This window comes from Aythya fuligula, chromosome 5 (genome assembly GCF_009819795.1).
Source record: "Aythya fuligula isolate bAytFul2 chromosome 5, bAytFul2.pri, whole genome shotgun sequence".
Lineage (NCBI taxonomy): Eukaryota > Metazoa > Chordata > Aves > Anseriformes > Anatidae > Aythya > Aythya fuligula.
This window is the reverse complement of record NC_045563.1, coordinates 34555966-34579637: the sequence shown is the minus strand read 5'-3', so window position 1 is coordinate 34579637 and position 23672 is coordinate 34555966. Positions and strand designations below refer to the sequence as shown.

Sequence of the window (23672 nt, the reverse complement as noted above, 5' to 3'; positions counted from 1 at the left end):
ATAACAACAGAGAATTTAATATTTCTGCTATTTTTTCTTTTGTAACAACTCAGCTCTTGCCTTTTGTTTTTCATTGCAGTGCCCTACAATGTAATGAAAGTAATTCTTCAGTTTAATCTGTTTAGAATTTTCTGACAGTATAATCCATATTAATAGAGTGGCAGCGAGAAGAAAAAAAAGATGAATTGTATTTGTATTTAATAGTCAGATATTACTCTTCTATAGATAGTTAGCAAGGACAACAGTATGGTTGCTAATAAAATTTGTTAATATTTTCATGAAATGCCCTATGTGCTTCTCCTTTATACTATCCTTCTTCTTTATTAGATTTCTTTAGCAGATAGTACAAATAACCTGGAATATGTTAAAAATAGTACTCCATTGATTAAGGACTCGTTCCTTAGTTAAGGTTGATTATTAGATTTCTATGAAAAGCCTAACTTTTAATATAACAAACTTATGCAGAAAGAATCCAGTCCAATTAAAATTTTACAGATCATCCCTGAATCCTTGAACTTCCATGACAAGTATTCTAAAAGAAAACTTGTTCTGCTAAGAAGATAAGCTTTGGAAACTCTAGTATCAGGTTTTAGTCCGTTTTGTAGCTTTGTATGTCACCCAACATTAAGGAATTCCTTGTGGCCATAAGTCCTTTTGTTCAGATCAGAAACATTTGTTGCGCAGTAAGACAAAATAGACAAACACAGTTTAAATCAGGAAAGTTTGACAGTATTTCCATCCAGAAATCACTAGCCAGCACTGCACTGACTAACATGTAAACCCTTCAGTTGTTCTACATTTTTAGTGCTTGCTGTATTTTTCATTACATTGGGGTGTCATATGTAGGCTGTTTACAGAATTGAGGAATGAGCAGTTTTTTAGTCCATTTCACTGTTTTATTCTGCAAATCTGTGGGATTTGCAATAGCATGATTTTCATTTTTGGATTAGATTACCTAAAACGACCTTCATTTGGTTTCCAGCAGCAGATGACAGTATGACTGACTTTTTGAAGGGAAAAATATGACTTGAAGGAGATCTGTTGTGCTGTTTATCAACCAAGAATATTATGGAATCTAAGGATTTACTCCTTTAACTCTTAACATCTTCTTTATTCTCACTTTTTTTATCCATCCAACCCCCTTTTTCTAGAATAGTGCAGAACAGTCACAAAGCTTAAGCTTTTGAAGTCAGTAGACAGTGGTTTCCATATGCACTACTGCTACATAGTGTGCTGATTTCACATATCTGAAGGACAAATGCTTTACATAAGGTATCTGTTTCCCTTCTTAATTATCAGTTAGCTTTTCCAGAGACCTACCAAAGATATTTTGCTTGGGTCATTCATTCCATCTATCCTAAGGTTTCAGTGCAAAGGATGCCATGGCATTAAAATAAGAGGTGCTCCACCAGTTTCTAAAATTAGGAATAAATTGCTATAAACATGGAACGCCCACAGGCAGTGGCTAAAAAGAAAAGTCAAGTCTCTAGTATAGTCTGTTCTAAACTGTAAAAAAACCTATATAAACAAGTTGCACATACACCATTTTCCTCTACAACTGTGCAATTGTTTTCAGTGGCTTGAGTCCTGGCTCTTTGCCCATGTTATTTCTGTTTGCCTGGATTGTATTTTAATTACATATACTTTTGAGATATGTGTGTAGCTGGGATTCGGATGAAGAATATGGAAATTCAGGAAGTAATCTATGTGTCTATAGGCTTCTGAAACAAAATTTTTCATGGTGGGAACAGTACTATGATGCAGGTATTTTGGGTAGATGCAGGATGAAATGCTAGAATGTAGGTTAATAAAGCAGGGGCTGATGGGAGGAGCCTTGTCTGGTTACTGAAAAGATCAGAAGAGAAAAAAATGTGTGTGTGTGTGTGCGGGGGGGCAGAACAAGAACTGCTGGAGATGATGTAGCCTATCAAGGAAGGAGTGAAAAGGGGTGTAGGGGAATAAATTGCTAGAGAAAGAGAGGAAACCAAAAACTGAATTAGTAGTATACATAAGAATTGATTACTGCAGAGCAGGGTAATTACAATTTAATTGTGGGAAGACTCTCTTATCATCAGGCAAATACATTTAACAGGATGCAAATTTAGCATGTTTATGAAAAATCATAGTCTACTGTTTATTGCTTTTGAGGGTGTTCTCAGGGCTGGTATTTTTTGCCACCATTTTGTTTCCTGTTTTCTTAATGGTAGCTAAAATTTCGATTTTAATTTCAGTAATTTTTAATTTAATTTAATTAATTATTATATAATTAATCATTATATATTATATAACATATAATTATATCACACATTATATATCACATTATACATAATTATATATTATATACTTAATAATTATTTAATTATTAATTGATAATTTAATTTTTAATTTTAGTAATTTTAAGCACCTGTTTTTTCTTGTGACAATGAGTAAATGATTCTTTCTGAATATAAACTGAACTTCATACAGACTTCAGTTTACATGTCTCTATTTACACGGTGATAATGGAAAGTGAAGGTGTCAGCTGTGGTGCAGAAATAGAAAACCTTGAGAGAAAAAATCTGAAGGACAATCTGAATCTGAACTTGCCTTCTTAACATCTTTGAGCAACAGCAAGTGTTCTCTGAGGTACTATTAAAATTAATATGAAGAAAACAAAACAAGAACAAAAAGAAATAACTAATCTTTGCTCTTAGACAGATTAACCTTTCTCATATTGAGCACTTAAGAATGAATTTACGAGTTCATAATTCTTTTAAGATCTATAAATTCAACCATCATATATTATCACAGATCTGATTTTTATGTTCTTTTATTTATGCAGACCATAGCTTACAAATAACTCAAAATAAACTGCATTCATTTAACAAAGAAGAGGGTGTAACAGGCATGCAAGCAGAGTTGAAAAATCCAGGGGAAAACAATTTGAAAAATATCCACGACAAAGAGGTGTTTAGGATAAAACCTTTTCATCTCAAGCGTCTGTGTTTTGTCTTCTCAGTATACATCTTACTGACTGGCAGCATACTACTTACATACAAGCAAAGTATACCTTCTATCTCTGTATTTAACTGAATTACAATAGCCTTGCATAACAACTCCCAAATCTTCATAAAGTAGAACATAAAACAAAACAAACACCCACAAAACTAGAGGATAACATATACAAGCAATGTATACCTTCTATCTTTGTGTTTAACTGAGTAACTCTTCCTTTGGCCTAAAAAGCCTATTTATTGAAAATATAAGACCTCCATGGGCAAAACAGGTGATCTGTAAGGTCCCTTTCAACCCAAACTATTCTATGATTATATGAAAAAAAGTGTTGAAAGTGGTCCACAGACAATATCAGCTAAAACTGGTAATGTTTTCTTTATTTGCCCCAGTGACATTGATGATTTAGAGTTTGTGTAAGTAACTACTCCTGGGTAATAGCTTGACTGCATGCATTTATAATAAATAAGAGACTATACACCTGAAGTTGTTCAAGAATAGTTATTGACCTTTGTATTAGAGTGAAAGTTCAGATTAAATTGAGAAACACACCTGCATGCACACACATACACACTATTGGATATAAAGAATAGGCAGTCAACTCATGTGAATTGTAAAATCTATCAGATTTCAGTTTTATTTAAAGAGCAAGAAAATACATGTACATATCTTCAGCAGTCCTTGCTACATAGATACATAGTCCTTAATCTACATAGATTAAAGCAAAACTCAAGAACAACTGGGACAAGTTTTAAGTACTAAATGGCAGTAGATTGTAAGGAAAATATATTAACTAATACAATAAAGTTCCAGGGAGCTTTTTCAGTTGATAGTACTCCATATTAAGCATATAATAAATGGCTAAAATATGTTAACTGGTCTAAAGGACCATTCTTCCCAAACCTGACTGAAACTGTTGAAAGCCAGATGCTTCAGGGTAATGGTCCGTGTTATTTTGTTAAATGTACTGTTCAGCCATTGTTTCATCCTATCAATAAGCATTTTGTTGCTGGCATTTACCTGATGCTATCTTTTCCCACTAATGTTGTCTTTCAGTCTCTAACAGTACATTCATTATACAGCCATGTATAATGTCAGTCGAAGATTGCATGTTTCATATTTATTTTTCCTCTTAAAATCTTCATATTTTCCTCAGTTCTACTGCCCATCTTTAACACGTGTTGTCACTTTAATTTACAATAAACTTTTGAGTTTTTCTCCACTTCATTTTAAGTTAAGGTTGTTAGAAAATCATATTACTTTCTCACTGGGACTTCCCTAAGTTTCATATGCGTGCCTTCTCCCTTCTGATAAAATTTTCAGTAATCTCTTGGTTATTTCCTTATCGTTTAGTGCAACTTCTTCTGTTTTAGCCTCCTCTTCTCCCTGCCATTCTGCTGTGAGCAGGGGTTACTGGAGTCATGTCTCACTAATAATTGCACTGATGTATGGTAAGGCTGTTGTTATCCAGGCTGCAAGTGACAAAGGTGACAATTAAGTGTTTCTGCAGTTGTAGGTGCTATGGCATTACACATGATATTACAAGGAGGAATTTGAACATTAAGATAATCCTATTTTATCCTTCCAATTTTACTCTTTTCCTAGCTTGTTCATGAAAAGCACAAGAACTTGAATAGCTTTGTGTGTATTGTTGAGCATGGAGGCAGCCTGTGGAATTGAGCATGAGCTACGTAGCCCTTCAGGCCTGATTCTCTGGGGTTTTCCAGTGCTGCCACAGAGCTGATTTGCTCAGGCTCAGCAAAGGGTCTGTTCATTACTGTTCATGTACCTGGCTAATAATACCATTACCCACTCCTCCTTACTGTCATAGAAATATTCAACTTGTAGGAAGAATGATGGAAGAAACAAACTTTGTTAATAAGATCCTATCTGTATAATAGTCCTCCGAGGCTTTTATAAACGGATATACTTCAGAGTAGTCCCTTTATAAGTTTTCCATCTGAGTGAATAAGCCATTAGCTCAAAACATTTTATTTTTTTTTTGAGCAGAGAGGTGATAAATTTCCTCCTCAGCATTTGCATGAGAACTGTCTACGATGAGCGGGACTCATCAGCATTAATGGTCACAATGCAAAGATCTACTGCGCATGTTAAAATTTGGCTTGAAAATTTCCCAGAATTAAATGTTCATAACTGGGCAATCCTAAAACCAGAACTCTCATTAGGTAGTTCTCTATTGTTTGTATAACAAAGATGGAAATTAATATGAAGAAGGCATTGAAAACAGCAAAGCAATGTCAGGCATGAAAATGGTTGCACAGCTTACAGTGGTTTCTCCCTACTCAGTTCTTTAAACCTGTCTGCCAAATGCTTCTGTGGGTTCGTTTAATTCTTGACAGATTTCCCCTTATTCTCTCTCATGTCTGTGAATTAGATTTCATGAAATAGAGGAGTGGAGTGTATGAGGTATCAGGAAGTGCAAGGCAAAAACAGGAGGTGAAGGTGGGGGGAAAAAGGTGACTGAGAATGAATACGATTTTCCTGCCTCATTCCCTGTCTACTACAGAAGTGAAGATAGCAGCTGCTGAAACAAAGAACAATAAATATTTGGTAATAATCTCAGAGGTGTCATGTAAATGCCTCAATGAACTTTAAAAATAGAAGTAGTTTGATTGTACTCGTGTGATACTTTGAGTGGGCTAACTAACCTGGGAAGATCACTATGCTCTAACAGGACTGAAAGTTGTATGCATCTCTGTAGCATCATGCTGAGTCAGCTGCTTCTTGAAACATTTTCTAGAAATAGTTCTAATCTATATCAAAGGATGAAGAAGACATAGCAAGGAAGTGGGATGTAATGCAGCAAAGCTAAATTACATCTAGTTTTCATTGTTGCATGTTTATAGAGGAGTTTGAAATCATGGAATGAATTAGTTGGCAGGTTGCAGGTATCTTAACCCATGTAGTTTGAAATCAGCCTTCTTACAGCCATCTCTATTCACTGCTCTTCAGCACTTCTTAGGAAGATTCAGAGCTGAGGCTCTAAAACATTAGAAATACGTAATAGCTTTGTACGGAACTCTGATCATCAGCAGACCTTTTTGCAAAGGAAGTCCTGGTGTGCTGTTTGAATAGCACAGTACAATTATTTCATCGTTCAATTCCTCGGTCTGTGTCTCCTGGATACCAAGGATGTGTGTTTTCAGTGTATTGGGAAACAATGGTAGCTCAAATTCAAAGGATAACTTGTTTATTGATATAGGCAATATGCAGATACTAAGTCAGTCGTGAATCTTGTACCTTCGCTTTATTTGCTTAGTGAATAATTATTTGACCTGTTTTTCGGGTAGCTGTTTTCTTTAAAGCTGTTACTGAAATATTTTCTAACTTCTTCAATTTTTATATATCTAACGAAAATCCTTCCAGAAAATGTGACGTTCTGAGACAGCAATTGCTTTATTTTATTAAATATCAGAATGTCGTAACCTTCTGGTTTGTTTTGCAGTTTCTTATCTGCAATCTTTGCAGTATTAGGATGCAGAATTAGAACTAGACATCTGCCTTCTCATTAAGGCCATGACTGGAGATGAGCAGCCATGAGAAAACAATGCTACAATTATTTATTTAAAAATAAACATTTACTTTGTATAGTCTTTCCTAGGATTTTAGATATACATTATACCTTTTGAGACAGGGCCAAAGCCCACTACTGTTATTAAACTCCAATAACATAAAAATAATTTTATTTGTAAAATGTATTTTTAATAAGATTTTTACCTTATAATTTAATGTAAATTAATTGTAATTTATGTGAAGAATATATTTAGGATGTTGGATGGGTAAACCGTTTTGGAAAAAACGTATAGCAGAAAAGCATAGAGCAAAGAAGAGGTGACAAAATAGAGGAAAATTTAAAATCTGTAGTGTATAAATCTTGATTTCTTGGAATATTGTTGTATCGATTGCGTGTCTCTACAGCAATTAGCAAAAATCTGTTCAGCACAAATAAAAATAAAAGAGCAATAGAGATTTACGTGATGTATTTCAGCTGCCAAATAGAATGCGGTAAGGTTCTGAAAATAGAGTTAACATTTTGTTACTGTAGAACGAATGAAATGTTAAAAGAACAAATAATTAAAAGTACACTTTTGGATTTTCTTCACTAAATCTGCATCAGTCAGGCTACATTATATAGATTTTTGGAAGTAGATGAGGTTTGCAAGATTTGCTTCTAAAGTTTGATCTAATCATTTAATAGCTGAGAACTACTTAAAAATTAACTACTTTAAAGAAAAGTTTTGTTTCAGTAAAATGGAGATCTAAGAGTCCAAGATGAATTATTACAGCTTTATATCTTCTTTATAGCTCAGTTCAGTTTATAATTCAGTTCTGTAGCAAAGGAATTATTACATAAAACCAGAGCCACTGAAAGCAAAGCATTCTATTATTCTATGAAAGATGTGAACATATAGCTTCTTTTTTAATATCCTATACATACTCCTTAATTTTTTTACTCCTCGTGTCATCTAAGCCAATAAAGACCTAGAGTCTAATTCATATATATATTTTTTTTCTTTTATCTCAGGAGAAATGGATAAAGATTTAGATTTGTATGTCAAAATGTCCTACATGGAAATATTTTCTAATAGTCATTTGCTGGAGAGACTAAGCCAAGAGGCTTTTTTTTTTTTTTTTTTTTTTTTTTTTCCCCTATAAGGAGGAATCTGCATGAGTTGGAAGAATCATGACCTTAGTCATTTGAGGCTTCATGTCTGAATTAGTGATAACTTGACAGGGAAGACAAGGGTTTAGTTTGGAGAGTTTTGTGCAGACATTGCTTTTTGTATAGAAGACATTAAAGCAACTATGAGATTGTTAAGTTTCAAAAGTTTTTGAAGTAATGCATCAGATAAAGCTGTGTTGTACCAACCAGCGTAACACTATTTATTATGTCTGTCTGCCATAACCTCCTTCAAGGACATATAGAAAGATTATTTAAGGCACAATCTTATAATATAAACATATTGCATATATATATATGCATTTCTAGCATCCACTGAACATGATCCTTGCGAGTTTGATTGTATTACTGACAAAGAAGAAATGAAGGAAATCAGCTTTAGCCAGCCAGCTGGTGTTGAGTGTGATAGTACAATGTGAAAAAGACAGTTAATGTAAAAAAAAAGAAAAGTGGAAAAAAAAAGAGTACTATGAATCAAATTAAAGGGTGACACAAATAGATTGAATATATGAATTTCATGCAGTGTGATATTATTTTGTAACATCTCTATGGAATATTCTTGCAGTAATTAAATAAAATGAGAGCTTTAAGAAAACCAGGTATAGGTATTGCCATGAGAGGAAGACTCTTTGTGATTTGGTGTTTGGATTTTTTGGGGGGTGAAAAATAAATAGAGCACACAATCTATTAATATCCTGCCCAAAGGAAAAGTTTGATGAATAGTTGAGATATGAAAAAGATTTAATTCTCATAATACAATGCTCTGTAATTTTTGGTATATATTGTTTTTTTTTTTTTTCTTTCTTTCTTTCCTGTAATGTGCGGAACACTGATAACATATCCAAGCAATCGAAACAATTTAAATTAGAAATTCAGGTGTGTTGTATATCGTATATCTGTTCTTTATTCTGACGTAGCAGTTCCTTTATTTCTATAGAATGGATAGGTGCTCAGGGCAGTGTGCTACAATATTCCCAATAAGATTTTATTTGGTATTATATTTGTAAAAAAAAAAACAAAAACAAACAAGTTATTCCATAAATGGTGACATTTACTACCTTCCTATGGTTTTGTATTGTACTTCCCATATGTCTTCCAAATTTTAGTATTTTCATCTCCATACTACATCCAACCTTTCTGACCAGGATCACAATAGTTCATCCTTGCAGTTTCAGGGCTAGGCACATGCTAATGTTCCCCCTAAAATGTGTGCTGATTCACCAGCTGAGTGTTGTCTGTTGAGGGAGGTGGATGTGAGCCATTTCTGTTGACTTTAACTGTCTGTATCACAATACTAATTTAAGTTCTGTCTCTAATTACCAATTTTCATTAAACTTGAAGGAACTGAAAGTTTTTGAGAGCTGTCATATTTGCTTGAAATTAAACGCTATTATAGTGGAAAGACAGATGGTTTCTAAAATTTGGTCAGTAAAATTTGTTTCACGGTGAAAGGAAAAGCAAACCAAAATGAAAAAATAATTTCTAGTTTCTAATGCTTTCTGAGCTATGGATTAACTTCTTTGCTGAGTTAAGAAAAAATATTTTGAATAGTTTAAAAAGAAAACAAGGAATGTCTTTTTTTTTTTTTACTATAAATATCAGTTTCTCATCCTTAGTTTAGCAGTCTTGAAATAAGTCTACTACTGGATTCATGAAACTTTATAATGTGTGGTATTATCATTGTAAATACTAAATATAATAAGTACAAAGCAATGGAAAATTAATTTCTGAGTTCTCCAGTCTGCTAAGAACATGGGACTTCTGATAATGCAGAAAGACCATAACATTTTTGCTTGTGGAAATTAAGTAAAACAATATTTCTGCTGTCTGGAGAAATTCTCTGCCAATGCATTAGCTAGCTAAAGTAACTAGTCTTTCTCTTAGAATAATCTCTGCTCCAGCTCCTGTTATAAGAGGAAGAAGAGAGATCAGACAAGGCAAAGCAAACACGCACATGGCAGATATGTTCTGTGGAATTTTTCACTGGAGTAAATTCAGGTTTGTGACACATACTGTAGGTTGTTAACACCTCCAGCCCACCAAACTTCTTGTCTGATCGTGAATCAGCTTCAAAAGCATTGCTGTTTTCAGCCAGTGCATCACATTGCCTAAGCAAACACTCCAGATTGAAAACTGAGCAGCTCAGAAACTGGTTTGTGCATCAAATATCTCTCTCTTGGAGGCAGTGATGCTCTTTATAGCACAATCAGTTGGTGCTAAATTTTGATTTGTCACCACATGTCTGTTAGAATCCACAATAACATAATTTAATTGTACTTTTAGATGTTAGCTCAGCTTGTTACCCAGCTTCTGCTGGAACTGGGTAGCGCAGGATCAGACAGCTACAACCAGTTTTTGGAAATCACAGCTTCTGTTTATGTAGAACTGAGTCCAAGTAGTGTATTCTACTGACAGTAGGAGATGGTTTGATAATGACTTCTCAATGCAATTATTCTGGTACTAGTGACCTACGTGCTTTTTATAAAGAGCTGAAAATGTGGCTTTGAAGAGCTGTATATACAGTGATAACTAATTGTGATGTACAATATATTGTAAAGGCAAATTTCAACCGACTGATCTTTCCTTACTGAGGTGATCCCTGAATGTTTCATTTACTTTAAATGTGTGCTAACGCATGCTAGACATTGAATGAATTTGCAAATCCTATAGCCACAAAAAGGAGGGTTGGGAATGCAAATTGTTGAAGCCATTTGGTGTAAAGAAAGGTAAATCCTGGAATTATATTCCCATTGGGTGGAAAAAAAAAAAAAAGATTAGGAGATTGACTTTTTTAAGGGAGAAGAAAGGAGGATTCAAAGGGAAGCAAAGCTGCTTCTCTACCCCTATTAGCTTTAGAATTCGGCTTTAGAGGCAGTGTTGAAAAGGTGATACTCACTGCTTGAGCTGGTTTCTCAATCTAAAAATCTAAAGATGCTTAACTAGTAACAGTCGTTGCCTGGCTGGTGGGAAGAACCTTGGTGTTTGACAGATATAATATATGAAAGTCGTTATAGTTTTATTTTTTCATGTTTATTATCTAGTTTCTATGATTGTAGTTAAAAGCTAACTTTTTGCTCTATGTAATCTTTTCAACATTACCCAGAGCAAAAGGCCCAGAGCATTTCTCTAGAGTTACTGAACTGAGTTAAAGAAGTATGATTTTCTTCTTCCACAGACCCTCCATAGACCCAGCAGTTGTGGACAGGTTTGTAAGGTTAGTGTCTCCCATCAATCTGCAAACCACTGTGCTTAGAGGCAATAACTCACTTTTCTAGGGATTCATAATTTCCTGCATGTAGTTTATGATACTTCCGTATGTTTCCAGGGTGTGGCAACCTTCAAAGAAAACTGATGTTACATTAAAAAATACCTTTACATGTAGCAAAATTATTCTTAGTCAGTGGACCTGCATCATAGGCATGTATTTTCAAAATAGTTTAAGTCGCATTTGAAGAATTTAGTGATAGTAATCAAATCTCAGAGAGCTCTGACTTCCAGATCACTGCCTGAGCAGTTCACCAGAAACCCTTTTTTATATGAACTGATCCAAACAGATATGCTTTTATAGAAGATTTGCAAAGTATAGAAGATTTGCAAAGTTGTCGTGGTTCCGCTCGAGTGGGCAGCCGAGCTCCACCACAGCCGCTCTCTCACTCCCCCTCCTCAAAGAGGAATGGGGAGAAAATATGTGAAAAGGGCTCAAGGATTGAGATAAGGACGAGAAAATCACGCAATAATTATTGTAACGGGCAAAACAGACTCGGCATAAGGAGATAGTAAGATTTATTGCCTACAACTAACAAGCGAGAGAAGTGAGAAAACAAAGGAAAAAAAAAACCAAAAGCACCTTCCCCCCCATCCACCCTCTTCAACCTCCTCCCCCCGAGCGGCGCAGGGGAACGGGGAATGGGGGTTATGGTCAGTCTACAGCACTTCTTCTCTGCCGCTCCTTCTCGGTCACTCTCGTCCCCTGTGCTGTGGGGTCCCACCCACGGGGTGCAGTCCCTGATGAACTGATCCGGCGTGGGCTTCCCACAGGCAGCAGCTCTTCCAGAACTGCTCCAGATATGGGTCCGTACCACGGGGTCCATCCCTCAGGAGAAAACTGCTCCAACCTGGCTCCCCTACGGGCAGCAGCTCCTGCCAGATCACCTGCTCCTGCGTGGTCTCCTCTCCACGGGCTACAGGTCCGGCCCGGAATCTGCTCCGGCAGGGGTCTTCCACAGGCGGCAGCCTCCGTCGGTGCAGGGCCACCTGCTCCACCGTGGTCTCCTCCACGGGCTGCAGCGTGGAACCCTGCTCCACCGTGGTACTCCATGGGCTGCAGGGGGACATCCTGCTTCACCATGGTCCTCACCACAGGCCGCAGGGGACTTCTGCTCCGGCGCCTGGAGCACCTCTACCCCTCCTTCTACACTGACCTTGGTGCAAGGCTGTTCTCCCACTCCCTTGACTCTCCCGGCTGCTGTGTGGCGCAGCGTTTTTTCCCTGTCTTAAATATGCTCTCACGGAGGCGCAAACAACATCGCTTATTGGCTCGGATCTGGAAAACAATGGGGCCCTTCCCAAACATGGGGCAGCTTCTAGATCTTTCTCACAGAAACCACCCCTATAGCCCCCTGCTACCAAAACCTTGCCACGTAAACCCACTACAAAAGTATAGAAGATTTGCAAAGTATCTCACTGTTGCTTTTTGTGTCAGATATTTTGTGAGATATTTTGTGTCAAATACATTACCAGTATGAAATAAATGTATCCTTCTTAGAAATTATATTCCTTATTCTAATAAAGATCTAACTCATGTGATCCATATACCCATTACCACTAGTTTAGTTCCTGGGATTTGGGGTGAAATTTTGTAGGGATTCTTTATTTTTTTTCTACAGAAAGTGTGACTGCAGAATCTAAAGACTCTTCCCTATTTTCCCAGTTGTCCATATGCCAATTTGAGATTTGCTTGATTCAAAAGCTTTCTTACTCTATTTGAAGGAAAAAAAAACCACAAACACATAATAACAATAGTTGCCATAAATAAATAGAAATGAATGGAAGCTAAATAAAGCTGTTAAATTATGGGAGAACTGAAGAATAAAATTTGTTACTGGGTGTACTGAATCTTCTGAGAACTGTTAATGGATCCCTGCCATTGAGGCAGCACCTGGATGTGATGGTTGGTCCTCGTATCTATCACTGATAAGAAAACAAAACAAAACTACATTTCAAGTAAAAAAAAAAAAAAAAAAAAAGACAAGAAGGAGTTAATTGTTTCATTTTTCCTAGAAGGGAACATAATGTGATCCATTTTAATCAAGGGAATTCATGGATGTATTGAAATGTAGATTTCACTGTATCTTTACTACAAATGCCTTCTGTATCTGTATGTTCTAAAAATGCCCTAGATTTTGTTGGTTGTCTAAATAGGTCACCTTTAATGACCAATAAAATTGGACTTACTAAGCTTTTTTTTTTTCCTCCCTCAAAAAGTAAATGTACTTTGCTCTAAGAAAGCTCATTTGCTGTGGTGGCAGGTTTCTTAGATAAGGGATCTAGAAGATGAGATTATAAACAATGCTTCTGCGAGACTAACTTGTTTTCAGTTGGTGGCACATGAGCTCAGGTACGAAAAAAAGAGACATCTAAAAAAAATTAACATGATCAGTAATAGCAGAGAGACAGTTTATTTGAAAAACTCAGTGAATCATTCAGGGAGTTTCTATTACCGCCCGTAATGTTTTTCTGTGTGAAATGTAAGGTGCATGAAGAGCTCTGCAACAGTTTCAGAGGTTTTGCAAATGCTCAGCAGTCTATAAACTCTATGCTGAATTGGGCAAACATGACTTGGGCTACTAGAACCATCATTTATGTTAGTCACACAATATAATTAATTTATTGTTGTTGCATGCCCTTGTAATATCACTATTCTGTAGTAGTCAGCTGCATTACTAAAAGGTTATTTCATTGTTTCTTAAAATGTAGCACAGTTACATATACTCTTAGATCAGATTTATACTACTACACTCTAAGGCAGTATCTCTTCAGATTGAAAAAGGATTTAGATATCCTCAAAGAAGTAAAGAATCCAGAATTCATTTCATGATAAACTGATATGTAGAAAGACCATTTATGCATTTTTTTTCCTGCCAGGTGATTCTGAGATAATTGAAAACATTGGAACTCTCTCTTCCTAGGGCATATAATTTTATGGGTGTATCTAAGAATGGCAGTGACTTTAACATTCAAAAGCAATTGAGTTGATACACAATGAAATCCTTCGTATAGACTTATCTGCAAGATAGCGATGGAATAGGTCAGAGTATCAGTTTCTGTAAACTGAATGGAGTCATTTAGATTCCACATGCCAGTCCTTATTCTTTTTTATTTCCTTATCAGGCAACTGTTTTTTTTCTTGTGATTGTCAAGTAGAAATTGTCGCTATAAGAATATAGGCTTTAGTTCCATCCTACTATTCATCTTTTTTGTTATTCTTAGAAGAATAGAAATACTTAGCTTGGTAATAGTGAATATAGTCCTTTCTTTTTACATTCACATCAGAGGTTGAAGACAGTATGTGTATGGTTTCATCTTCTGAAATTTTATCCTCTTGGGATTTACTGCATTTGTATTTATAAGTGTTTTAAAGTTATACTCTTGGTGCCCTTCTAAAGAAATGCTGTTCCTCAAGCTCTTTGGAAATGTACCCCTGTGTTCTGATGGGCTTGGCAGTGATGCTGTATTATTCACATTTGGATGACTTCTGATCTTCAGAACTATTGGGAAGGAGTTTTTTTTTTTTTTTTTTTTTTTTTTTTCCAAAAATGACTTTATTTTATCCTGAAATTTGGCAGTACCACAAAACATTTTGAGCTATTCTGTTTATTATTACACTGTGCCATGAAGTTTCTGCAACTGCAGTGTTATGCTTTGTTTCTGGGTAATGTTCGGGGTGGAATGTGATGTACTCACAGGATTTAAGATAGCAACTCAATTGTCTGTCTTGCCTGGACACAAAATGTGTTCCAAGCAGCATTTAAACTTAATAAGAATGCGTGAAATCTGTGATAAATCTATATACAGAGCATTGTCTGAGAACCTGTTCATCTTAAAAATATACTAGAAAATGCTCTCCTCCTTACTGACACTGATTCAGCTCTCGATGTACTTTTATTTTTTTTGTAAAAGACATTGATAATACGGGCTGTTGAATCCTTTTAAAACACCTTGCTGCATAATCTTGTTGGATTTAATTGATAGGGTTACTGACAGTAATGGCAGCTGCTGGCATACTTAAATGACAGCTGTCAGTGTTGCTTGTCTTGGTGGAAAAGACATTATACCTATACTGTGGGGAAAGACTGAAGGCTTTTTTTTTTTTTTAATAGGGTAATTGTTTTATATTGTGATTATCTTCATGTGTGTATCAAACCAGATTTTTCAATGTATTGTGCATTTCAATGTATTTCAATGTAACATGCATTTTTTTTAATATCTGAAGAATTATTATGGGTCTGGGTTGGACAGACAGATCACTGATACCCTCTTTAAGTATAAGTCAGAGGCGAGGAACAATTTAAGTTTCTTGCGTTCAGTGTTAGAGGAGACAAAAAGAATTATTCATTGGGAAGAGACAAAAAGAATTATTCATTGGGAAGAAAAGAGTACAAAAGAAAGCAAATAACAGTTCTGGCAGGTCTCTCTGGTATATATGGAATGACTGGTCACAGAGGGCAGAAAGGATTGGTTATCTGTCTTAGGCAAAGTAATAACACTTCTTTTTGATTTTTTTTTAAAATATGTATTATTATTATTGGTCATATAGTTCTTTTTGTAACATTTTACTTGAAGGAGAGAAGGCTGGAAAAATATATTCTGTGCTTATAAAACAGCAATTGACTTACATGTATACAATACTTAGCATGTTAGGGAAGAAAAGCTGGTATTTGGAAACTAGAAAAGAAAGAAATATTTTTAACTGATGCCAGTAGTGCAACCCTTGTCATTTATTTTCTAGCCTCAGCTTTCCATGCTGTGGCTGAGAGACGTACCTGTGGCTTTACTTGCTCTTGGAATTTCTCAAGAAGTGTTTGGTTTGCCGATTCAGAAAATAATTTGTGAAAATTTTGCCAGCACATTTTGATTAATATCTGGTTGTCTGCTTGTGCCATTTCATATTGGTGCATTTGAGCAAACTGGAAATAATTATTATGTTTAAGATCCTGTCAGAACTTTAAACCTTAGACTTCTACTAGTTAAAACCAAGAAACATTTCATTATTGGAGAAAAAAGAAGAATAGTTCTGGCATACAGGGTTAGTTTTGTTTGTTTATTTTTTGAAGGATGAGGTAAACAGGACCTGATGCTTCTGGAGAATGAAAACTGACATAAATAGATGGTTTAAGAAACTACAACATATGTTGCTTTCTGATGCCTACGTAGATTTCCATTGATAACTTGTAGAAATAAAATAAATTGAAATAAAACAAAGTCTTAAAATAATATTTGTTGTGGCTCCATAGCCACTCTGTAGATGCCTAGTAAAATAATCAGAGGATTTATTTCTAACAAAATCTTTTTATTTTTTTTTATTCTTTGACAGCCACGAGCTGTCGCTGGTTTTCGAGGAACAGTACGATATGCATCCATCAATGCTCATAGAAACAGAGTGAGTATCTGAATCTGTATCATGTCTGAAATTTGTATCATGTAGCTGAAAGCAAAAAATGTATTTGCTATTGATTTTGGGTTTTGTATTCTTGAATGTCTTTCGTAGAAATTTATACATCTAAATTTTGGGACAGGATAATAAAATTTACAGTAGTTGAGAGTAAAAATGTTCTTCTTGTAGAAATGAGTGATTTTAAGGATTACCTTTGTTCAACAGCCTTGCAAGTTAATAAATCACAAGGTGTAATTACTGAGTTTTGTAAAATACATCATCTTTACTACGTTTCCTTAATATCAAACAGCTCTTCTGGTATAGATATTGGCAAGGCTATTTTAACACACTTCAACTTTTGCTTTTTTCTCTGTGTCTTTTATGGAAATTCATTTGTCTTTCATACTTGAAATAGGTGCCCAAATTTAATTATAAGAATTTGTTTTACAGTCGTGATTATATTAATTTTCATGTATATCAATGTAAGTATCCACAGCAGTGCAGTATCTATCTTCACTTTTGTGTTATAGGTATTTGTAAGCTGCATTAAAATAATATTTCTTTTTCACAGGAAATGGGCCGGCATGATGACCTCTGGTCCCTGTTTTACATGTTGGTGGAGTTTGTGGTTGGGCAACTGCCTTGGAGAAAAATAAAAGATAAGGTAAACGTGGAAGTAAAACTGAAGAGCATGATGAGTATTTACTTCTGTACTGCAAGCAAATGCTATAATAGATTCCACTAAGAATCACTGGTTCATTAATTTTAACATTACGTTTTCTGGTGTTTTCTAGTATTACTTCTCATTCCTAATGTCAAGGTATAAAATGCAATCAAGTTTTATGAACTGTTTTAGTGGGAAAGTATAGTGTTCTTCTGGTTTTAAAATGTTTTAAAAAGCAAAAGTAAGTGTATACATACCACTTACTTTGTAGGTCTGTTTTCACTTGAGTGTTTTTTGAGTTCAGCTGTGGGACACTGAACATTTCTTATCTATTTTGATTATTTGTGAAATAGACATTTCTTATTTGCTGGTGAACAAAAGTTAATCAGTCAACGTGCAGTAGTGCTTTTAGGCACGTATCATAGGTGAAGTATACAAAGAAAACAGTATCTGATTAGCCTATTATTATTATTATTATTTTCAGCTTCTTTTGAAATTATACTAAAACAAGGTTACTTGTAGTTTATGCATTAATAGATGACAATGTGGTGTATAAGTTGCTTCTCTTTTTGTTGGTTTTGATGTACTCATCTTACACAAAGCAAGATTTACTAATCTTCCACAGCGTACTGTGATGACCAAATATACACCAAAAAGTTACTGGACTTCGGATATTTTAATCTTTAAAACATGCTCTTTAGAAGGGTTGGAGTGTCTAATGATAGTCTTCGGTGTCAGACAGCATTCAAACGCAGAAGGAAAGTAAATGGCTTTTCATATTCAATTTGAAGTTCATATGTTATTTTTTGCATATGTACTGACAGTGATGATAGAATCTCTCATCTTGCTATGTGTTGAAGAACTGCCTTCCTCAGTACTGTTCAGTGCAATATATGTACCCATCTTCCTGGTCAGTATTGCGTTGAATGGCTCTGGGATGCAATGTGAGTATGTTGTAGCACAGAATTAAGGTGCTAATATTTGTTGTGTTATTTGCTCCTAGGAGCAAGTGGGCTCCATTAAAGAGAGGTATGAGCACAGACTTATGTTGAAACATCTTCCTCAAGAATTCAATGTCTTTCTGGACCACATTTCTAATTTAGATTACTTTACAAAACCCGATTACCAGGTAAATATTTTTTACGATTTTATATCTCAGATTTTAAATAGCAGAATTGTATGCTGTTTTGTCTTCAATTTCCTTTGATTTCTTTGTGTAGTCTTGATAGTGATTATGGATTGTTCCACCACAACATTATTTTAATGACCATCTAGTACCATGGAAATTTTACAGTTCAAAGAAGTCGTTTTTTCCCCTTTTGGGAACAGTAAGTTTTCTAAAAATTATTGTCAGTTGTTTTGCAGTCAGCAACCTGTTAGGATTGGATGCTATGCTGGTATTATTCTAGGCTCCATTAAGTGCTCCTTAAGTTACATTGATGAAATTGTTTTCTCAGTGATAGTCAGGCAGTTTTCCAAAATCTTGAACTCAGCACCCACAATATATACAGCTGGAGCACAACATGCAACCATGATGCCTTTTTTCATGCTGAAGTATTGCCTGCAGAGATCACTAGAAAACTAAATAGTGATTTTTCTTTTTTGAAAAGAGTATTGCCTGCTGAAATGGACAGCCTTAGTTCAGTGATAAAGTTGTGGGTGCTGAGAGAACACGCTGTAGAATATGTGCTTTTATTCACTCAGAGTTGACCTGTGTTTTAACAAAAAATAAACCTCAAAATTTCACTCTGATCTATGTAAGTATGTAAAAAGCAGCATTTGTATTTGCATCATAGCAGAAGTTGTATGAAAGATTTAAAGAAGAATTATCTCAAAAATTACTTCAGAGAGAGTGCTGAAGGTGTAAAGGAAGAGTAAAGGAGAATGGGACAGAGTGAATTATGGCTTTGTGTGGTTCAATATGTTTTTAGAACTGACTAAGATAGATAGCATTTTGAGGGTTCTTGAAAGTAAGGATAAAATGGATACAATCATTTTGTGCAAGAAAAATGATCTAAACTTCCTATCATTTAAAGTTGCTATAAGATACATATTTTTAAAGAAAGACAGAGAAGACAAATTTGCAGCAGCATTCATTGGAAGAAAGAATGAAAACCAGTTTTAGCTTTTAGAAAAAAAAAAAGGTAAAAAAGTATGATTTTTTGAAATGTTAAGAAGTAAGACATGATGTGATATAGACACAGCCTTCCCCACCAATGAATGGAACAAGACAAAGTTTTTCCAGAGCAAGAGGAATATAGATGCAATTTCCTTCTTTCTCGTGGACACAAGTTGGTCTACCTGATTTTTCATAGCATAAAATCTGAGGGTAAATCTTCCAGTCTGAAGTTTCTGTGGGACGGTTGTCAGCATTAGATATCGTATATGATACATGGTTCTAAATGACATAAATATATATATTAATGAATCAGTATCATTCCATGTATACTCCTGATTCATTTCCTTGTTTTTAATGGTGTAGCCGAATATATTCTTTCATTCTTGTCTGTTGTAGAGCCATTGGATGCTGCCTTGCAGCAACTGAGTCATGTTTGCGTGTGTGTGTTTCTGCCTTTTTTGCCTCTTTTCTGCTGGAAACACAGGGTTTATTTGTTTGCTTGTTTGCTTAAAAAAAAAAAAACAACAACAACTAACAACACAAGTTTGCATATCTAGTTTTTGAAATATTGGAGAATGAGAAATGAAAAACATAAATTACTGTGTCCTTTTCTTAGAAAATTGTTGTCAGTTGAAATCATGAAGAATAGGCATGCTAAATTATTACTGGAAGATATTTCTAAATTGCTTGTTCTCAGTGACAAAAATGAAGCTTATTAACTTTTTCCTTCATTTTTAGCTTCTCATGTCTGTGTTTGACAACAGTATGAAAACATTTGGGGTTATTGAAAGTGACCCTTTTGACTGGGAGAAGAGTGGAACTGATGGTTCTCTGACAACAACAACAACTTCAACCACACCTCAGTTACACACTCGTCTTACTCCAGCTGCAATTGGGTATGTATGCACATTGTCTGTGGTCACTAAAAAAGCAGTCACAGAGTGCCACAGGAAAGTTATTATTATTTTTTTTTTCTGTTGGATGCTGAATAAAAAGAGGACTGTGCACATTTGAATAATCTCCATTTCTCAGGTTCCTGTTTATACTATCCTGAAATATCAGCACGGTAGTTTGAAATTTAAAGCATTAAAAAATGGTAGCGCAGGAAATTATAGGTAAATTTGCTAGTCGATCCTTTGCTAAATCATATTTTCTAAAATTAAATGATGTATACAAAGTTTAACTGTGGGAACCCATTGTCTTCTGCAAGCCTTGAATGGGCTATTACCTGCAATTTCCTTGTAACTCTGAAAAATGAGTGGATCGTTACAGGAAATTTGGAAATAGATTTTCCAAATGTATGTTTTTCATATGACATTTAATATGGTCTTTGAGAACTGTGATTAAGTAAATTGGATGAGATATAATGCTTAATAAAACACAAACTCATCTCGGGGTATTGGAGAACTTAAACGTTGTTTATGGATGAGGAGGAAGAGTTTGTGCCTGTTTTAGGTGTTGGGTAGATCTAGTTTTATCTAAGACTCACAGAGATCATGGTGTGGGGGTTTTGACAGCATGGTGAGGCTAAGAAGTGCCAGAATTTCATGTAGAAATTTAATCTCTTTGTTTTTTTGTAAATGTGCACTTATAAAAAGTTATTTGAATAGCATCATTAGAACCCATAGAGTATTGACTGGGCTATGGTTAAAATTGCACTATTTTGAGAGGGAATGTATTACTTTCATATATACATATGAAGTATGTGCATGTGTAAGATATTTTCAGACTTTACTAATACCTTTATTTTTATTTGAAGAGTCGTGAGTTTGTCAAACTGTGTTTAAACTTGCAATCCAATCCAAAGGTAGATCTCCTCTTAATAAAAAGAGAAACTGGAGAAAACAAGTAGAAAGATCAGACTATAGAAAATAGCATTTGCTAGCATTTGTTTTTCATCAAGAAAAAGCCAGGTACTATAGTTTCTAAAATGATAAAACTGATTAACCACATTTTATATACTATCATCCATTCATTGTATTTCTGTGCAGTATAAGAAGTAAGACATCACAACTCTGTAAAAACAGCCCAGGATATTTATCAATCAAAGAGCCTTTTTGATTTTAGGAGTACAACCTATATGAAGGTCTTCATAGACCATTCCTATTCCAGAAAATATTAAGAGGAGAAAATTATTTCCAGTTACTATAATTTGTTATATGCTGATACTGTGATTGATTAATTTCATTCTAAAAAATAAAAACATTTTTGACCGAACAGTGTTTATTAATTGTTTTCATCCAACAACAGAAGAAAACAGTATTTATCCAGTACTTCATAATAGATATGATCTCTAACAAATTTACTCCAGAAATTGCTTTGAAAACATACAGGAAGTAGTCTTTAAGTGATTATTTGTTGGTTTATTCCTTTTGTTGTGTGCCTAAATTAAAGAAACAGAAATTGTGAAAACTCAGAATTAGCTTTTTTTGTATTGAATGAATTACAAAGTTTAGTTTCCTAAAGAGGCCTGCTTTTGCTTGTAAATTATTTTTTACCTTTTATTTTAATAGGATGGAAAATCATTTAAAGGAGCACATTAGAATCTCAAAATTTTCACCTTTCCAATATTTTTTTCTTACTACTTCTGTAGAATTGCCAATGCAACTCCTATCCCAGGAGACTTGCTGCGAGAAAACACAGATGAAGTGTTCCCTGATGAACAGCTTAGTGATGGAGAGAATGGTATTCCAATTGGTGTCTCACCAGAGAAACTACCGGGGTCCCCTGGCCATCAACGTCCTCAGGAAAAAGATGTTTGGGAAGAAATGGATGCAAACAGAAACAAAATAAAATTGGGGATTTGTAAGGTATTTACAAACCTGTATTGTAACGATCTTCAGTTTCCTGTCCTTATGATGCACATAAGATGTAATTAATACTGCAGCTATGCTAGTATGAATCTAAGAAAACAAGATTTATGGCAGATTTATAGCCATCATATTCATTTACACGTGATCTCAATTTTTTCTCTCTGAGTGAAACCAAAGCAGATTTTTTGCATTTTGCATGCGTAAAAATTAGATACAGAATATACAAAAACCAGTTTAATGTTATTCTTCAATTGACAAATTAAGATTAATTGTGATTAGTAGTATCCATTTAATTCGTATGTTGTTTTTGTCTCCATAAGATATGATACCTTCCTACTGATTCAAAGAGATTCATGGCCTAATCTTCTGGAGAGAATGTTGTTTAAGTTTGAAAAGTGATCCTTTGAGAAGTGGTTCCTGTCTCTCTTGTTCAGAATCACAACATATTTGCAGACACAGTCACTACACTTCACATTCAGAGAATGTAGCCCTTTTTCTTGATTATAAAAATATTTTGAATAGCTAAAGATAGATGTGTTACTGAAAAGTTTTTTAGGTAGCTGTCTAGTTTTAAGGCAGTTATTTCCCATTTGCTAGAAAAAAATGTACTGTGTAAGAGAGTATGACACAGGTGCCTATTTTCAAAAGTGATTAACTTGTTTTTATTTTATTTTATTTTATTTTATTTTATTTTATTTTATTTATTTATTTATTTTATTTATTTATTTTATTTTATTTTATTTATTTATTTATTTATTTTATTTTATTTTATTTTATTTTATTTATTTATTTTATTTTATTTTATTTTATTTTATTTTATTTTATTTTATTTTTACCAAAGAGGGAGAAAGCAGATTGCTCTGGTTTAAACGAATACAATTTTTATTAGTTGCACCTGCTGAAAATAAAGATGATCATGAATTCCTAGCTCTAGATTGTGCTAGTTACTATACAAGATAGAACGCAGTTGGAAAAATAGTAATTCTAAGTCATAAAAATACCTAGTAGATTTAGTGTAGTGTATAAGAGTGTTATATGCTCCAGAAAATCATAAAGCCAGCTTGGAAACTAACTTTTCTGTAGTAAGAGCTCTTGGCTCCAATGCAGACTCCAACGCTACTAAGTGACTGGCTTCAGACTACTACTGAGGAAAATTTTTGAGACAGATATGAAAAAGCAGTGTATATTTAAGCACAGTACCGAGTTTTTGAGACTCCTGTTCTCAGACCTACACAGAGCTACTGTATTACTAGTAGTATGTTACTAGGCACTTTTTATCTTTGGTAGGTATGTGCTGAAGTAAACTACCTTAAACATGACCTAAACTACCTTAAACAAGACATAGACTTTAGGAACTTTCCAAATACAAATTGGCTTACCAGTGGATAAAAACTTGGATGGTATTCACCATACAATACTGTGTCTTCCTCTGTTTTGCCATTTCTAGTGAGTTACATTTTTACTTTACTTTCTGCACAGGCTGCCACAGAGGAGGAAAACAGCCATGGACCAGTGAATGGAATGCTTAATGCACCAAGTCTCGGTTCTCCAATTCGTGTCCGCTCAGAGACTACCCAGCTAGACAGAGATGTCCCATTAGTTCGAAAGTTGCGCTCAATTCACAGCTTTGAACTGGAGAAGCGTCTGACATTGGAGTCAAAGCCAGACACAGATAAATTTCTTGAGACCTGGTAAAGAGATTATTTCTATTTTATTTTTATGCTTGGATC

The 23672-nt window shown here is 34.7% G+C and overlaps 1 protein-coding gene across 3 annotated transcripts in view; it reads left to right on the top strand.

The window, feature by feature from the left end:
• TTBK2 (tau tubulin kinase 2) overlaps positions 1-23672 on the top strand; it is a 77931-nt gene that overhangs the window by 34506 nt on the left and 19753 nt on the right. For all 3 annotated transcript variants that reach the window (XM_032188919.1, XM_032188916.1, XM_032188917.1), the window contains exons 7-12: positions 16287-16352; positions 16918-17010; positions 18014-18139; positions 19868-20025; positions 21723-21939; positions 23422-23633. In XM_032188919.1, coding sequence (XP_032044810.1) covers positions 16287-16352; positions 16918-17010; positions 18014-18139; positions 19868-20025; positions 21723-21939; positions 23422-23633 — 872 coding nt within the window. The remainder of the gene's footprint in view (positions 1-16286; positions 16353-16917; positions 17011-18013; positions 18140-19867; positions 20026-21722; positions 21940-23421; positions 23634-23672) is intronic.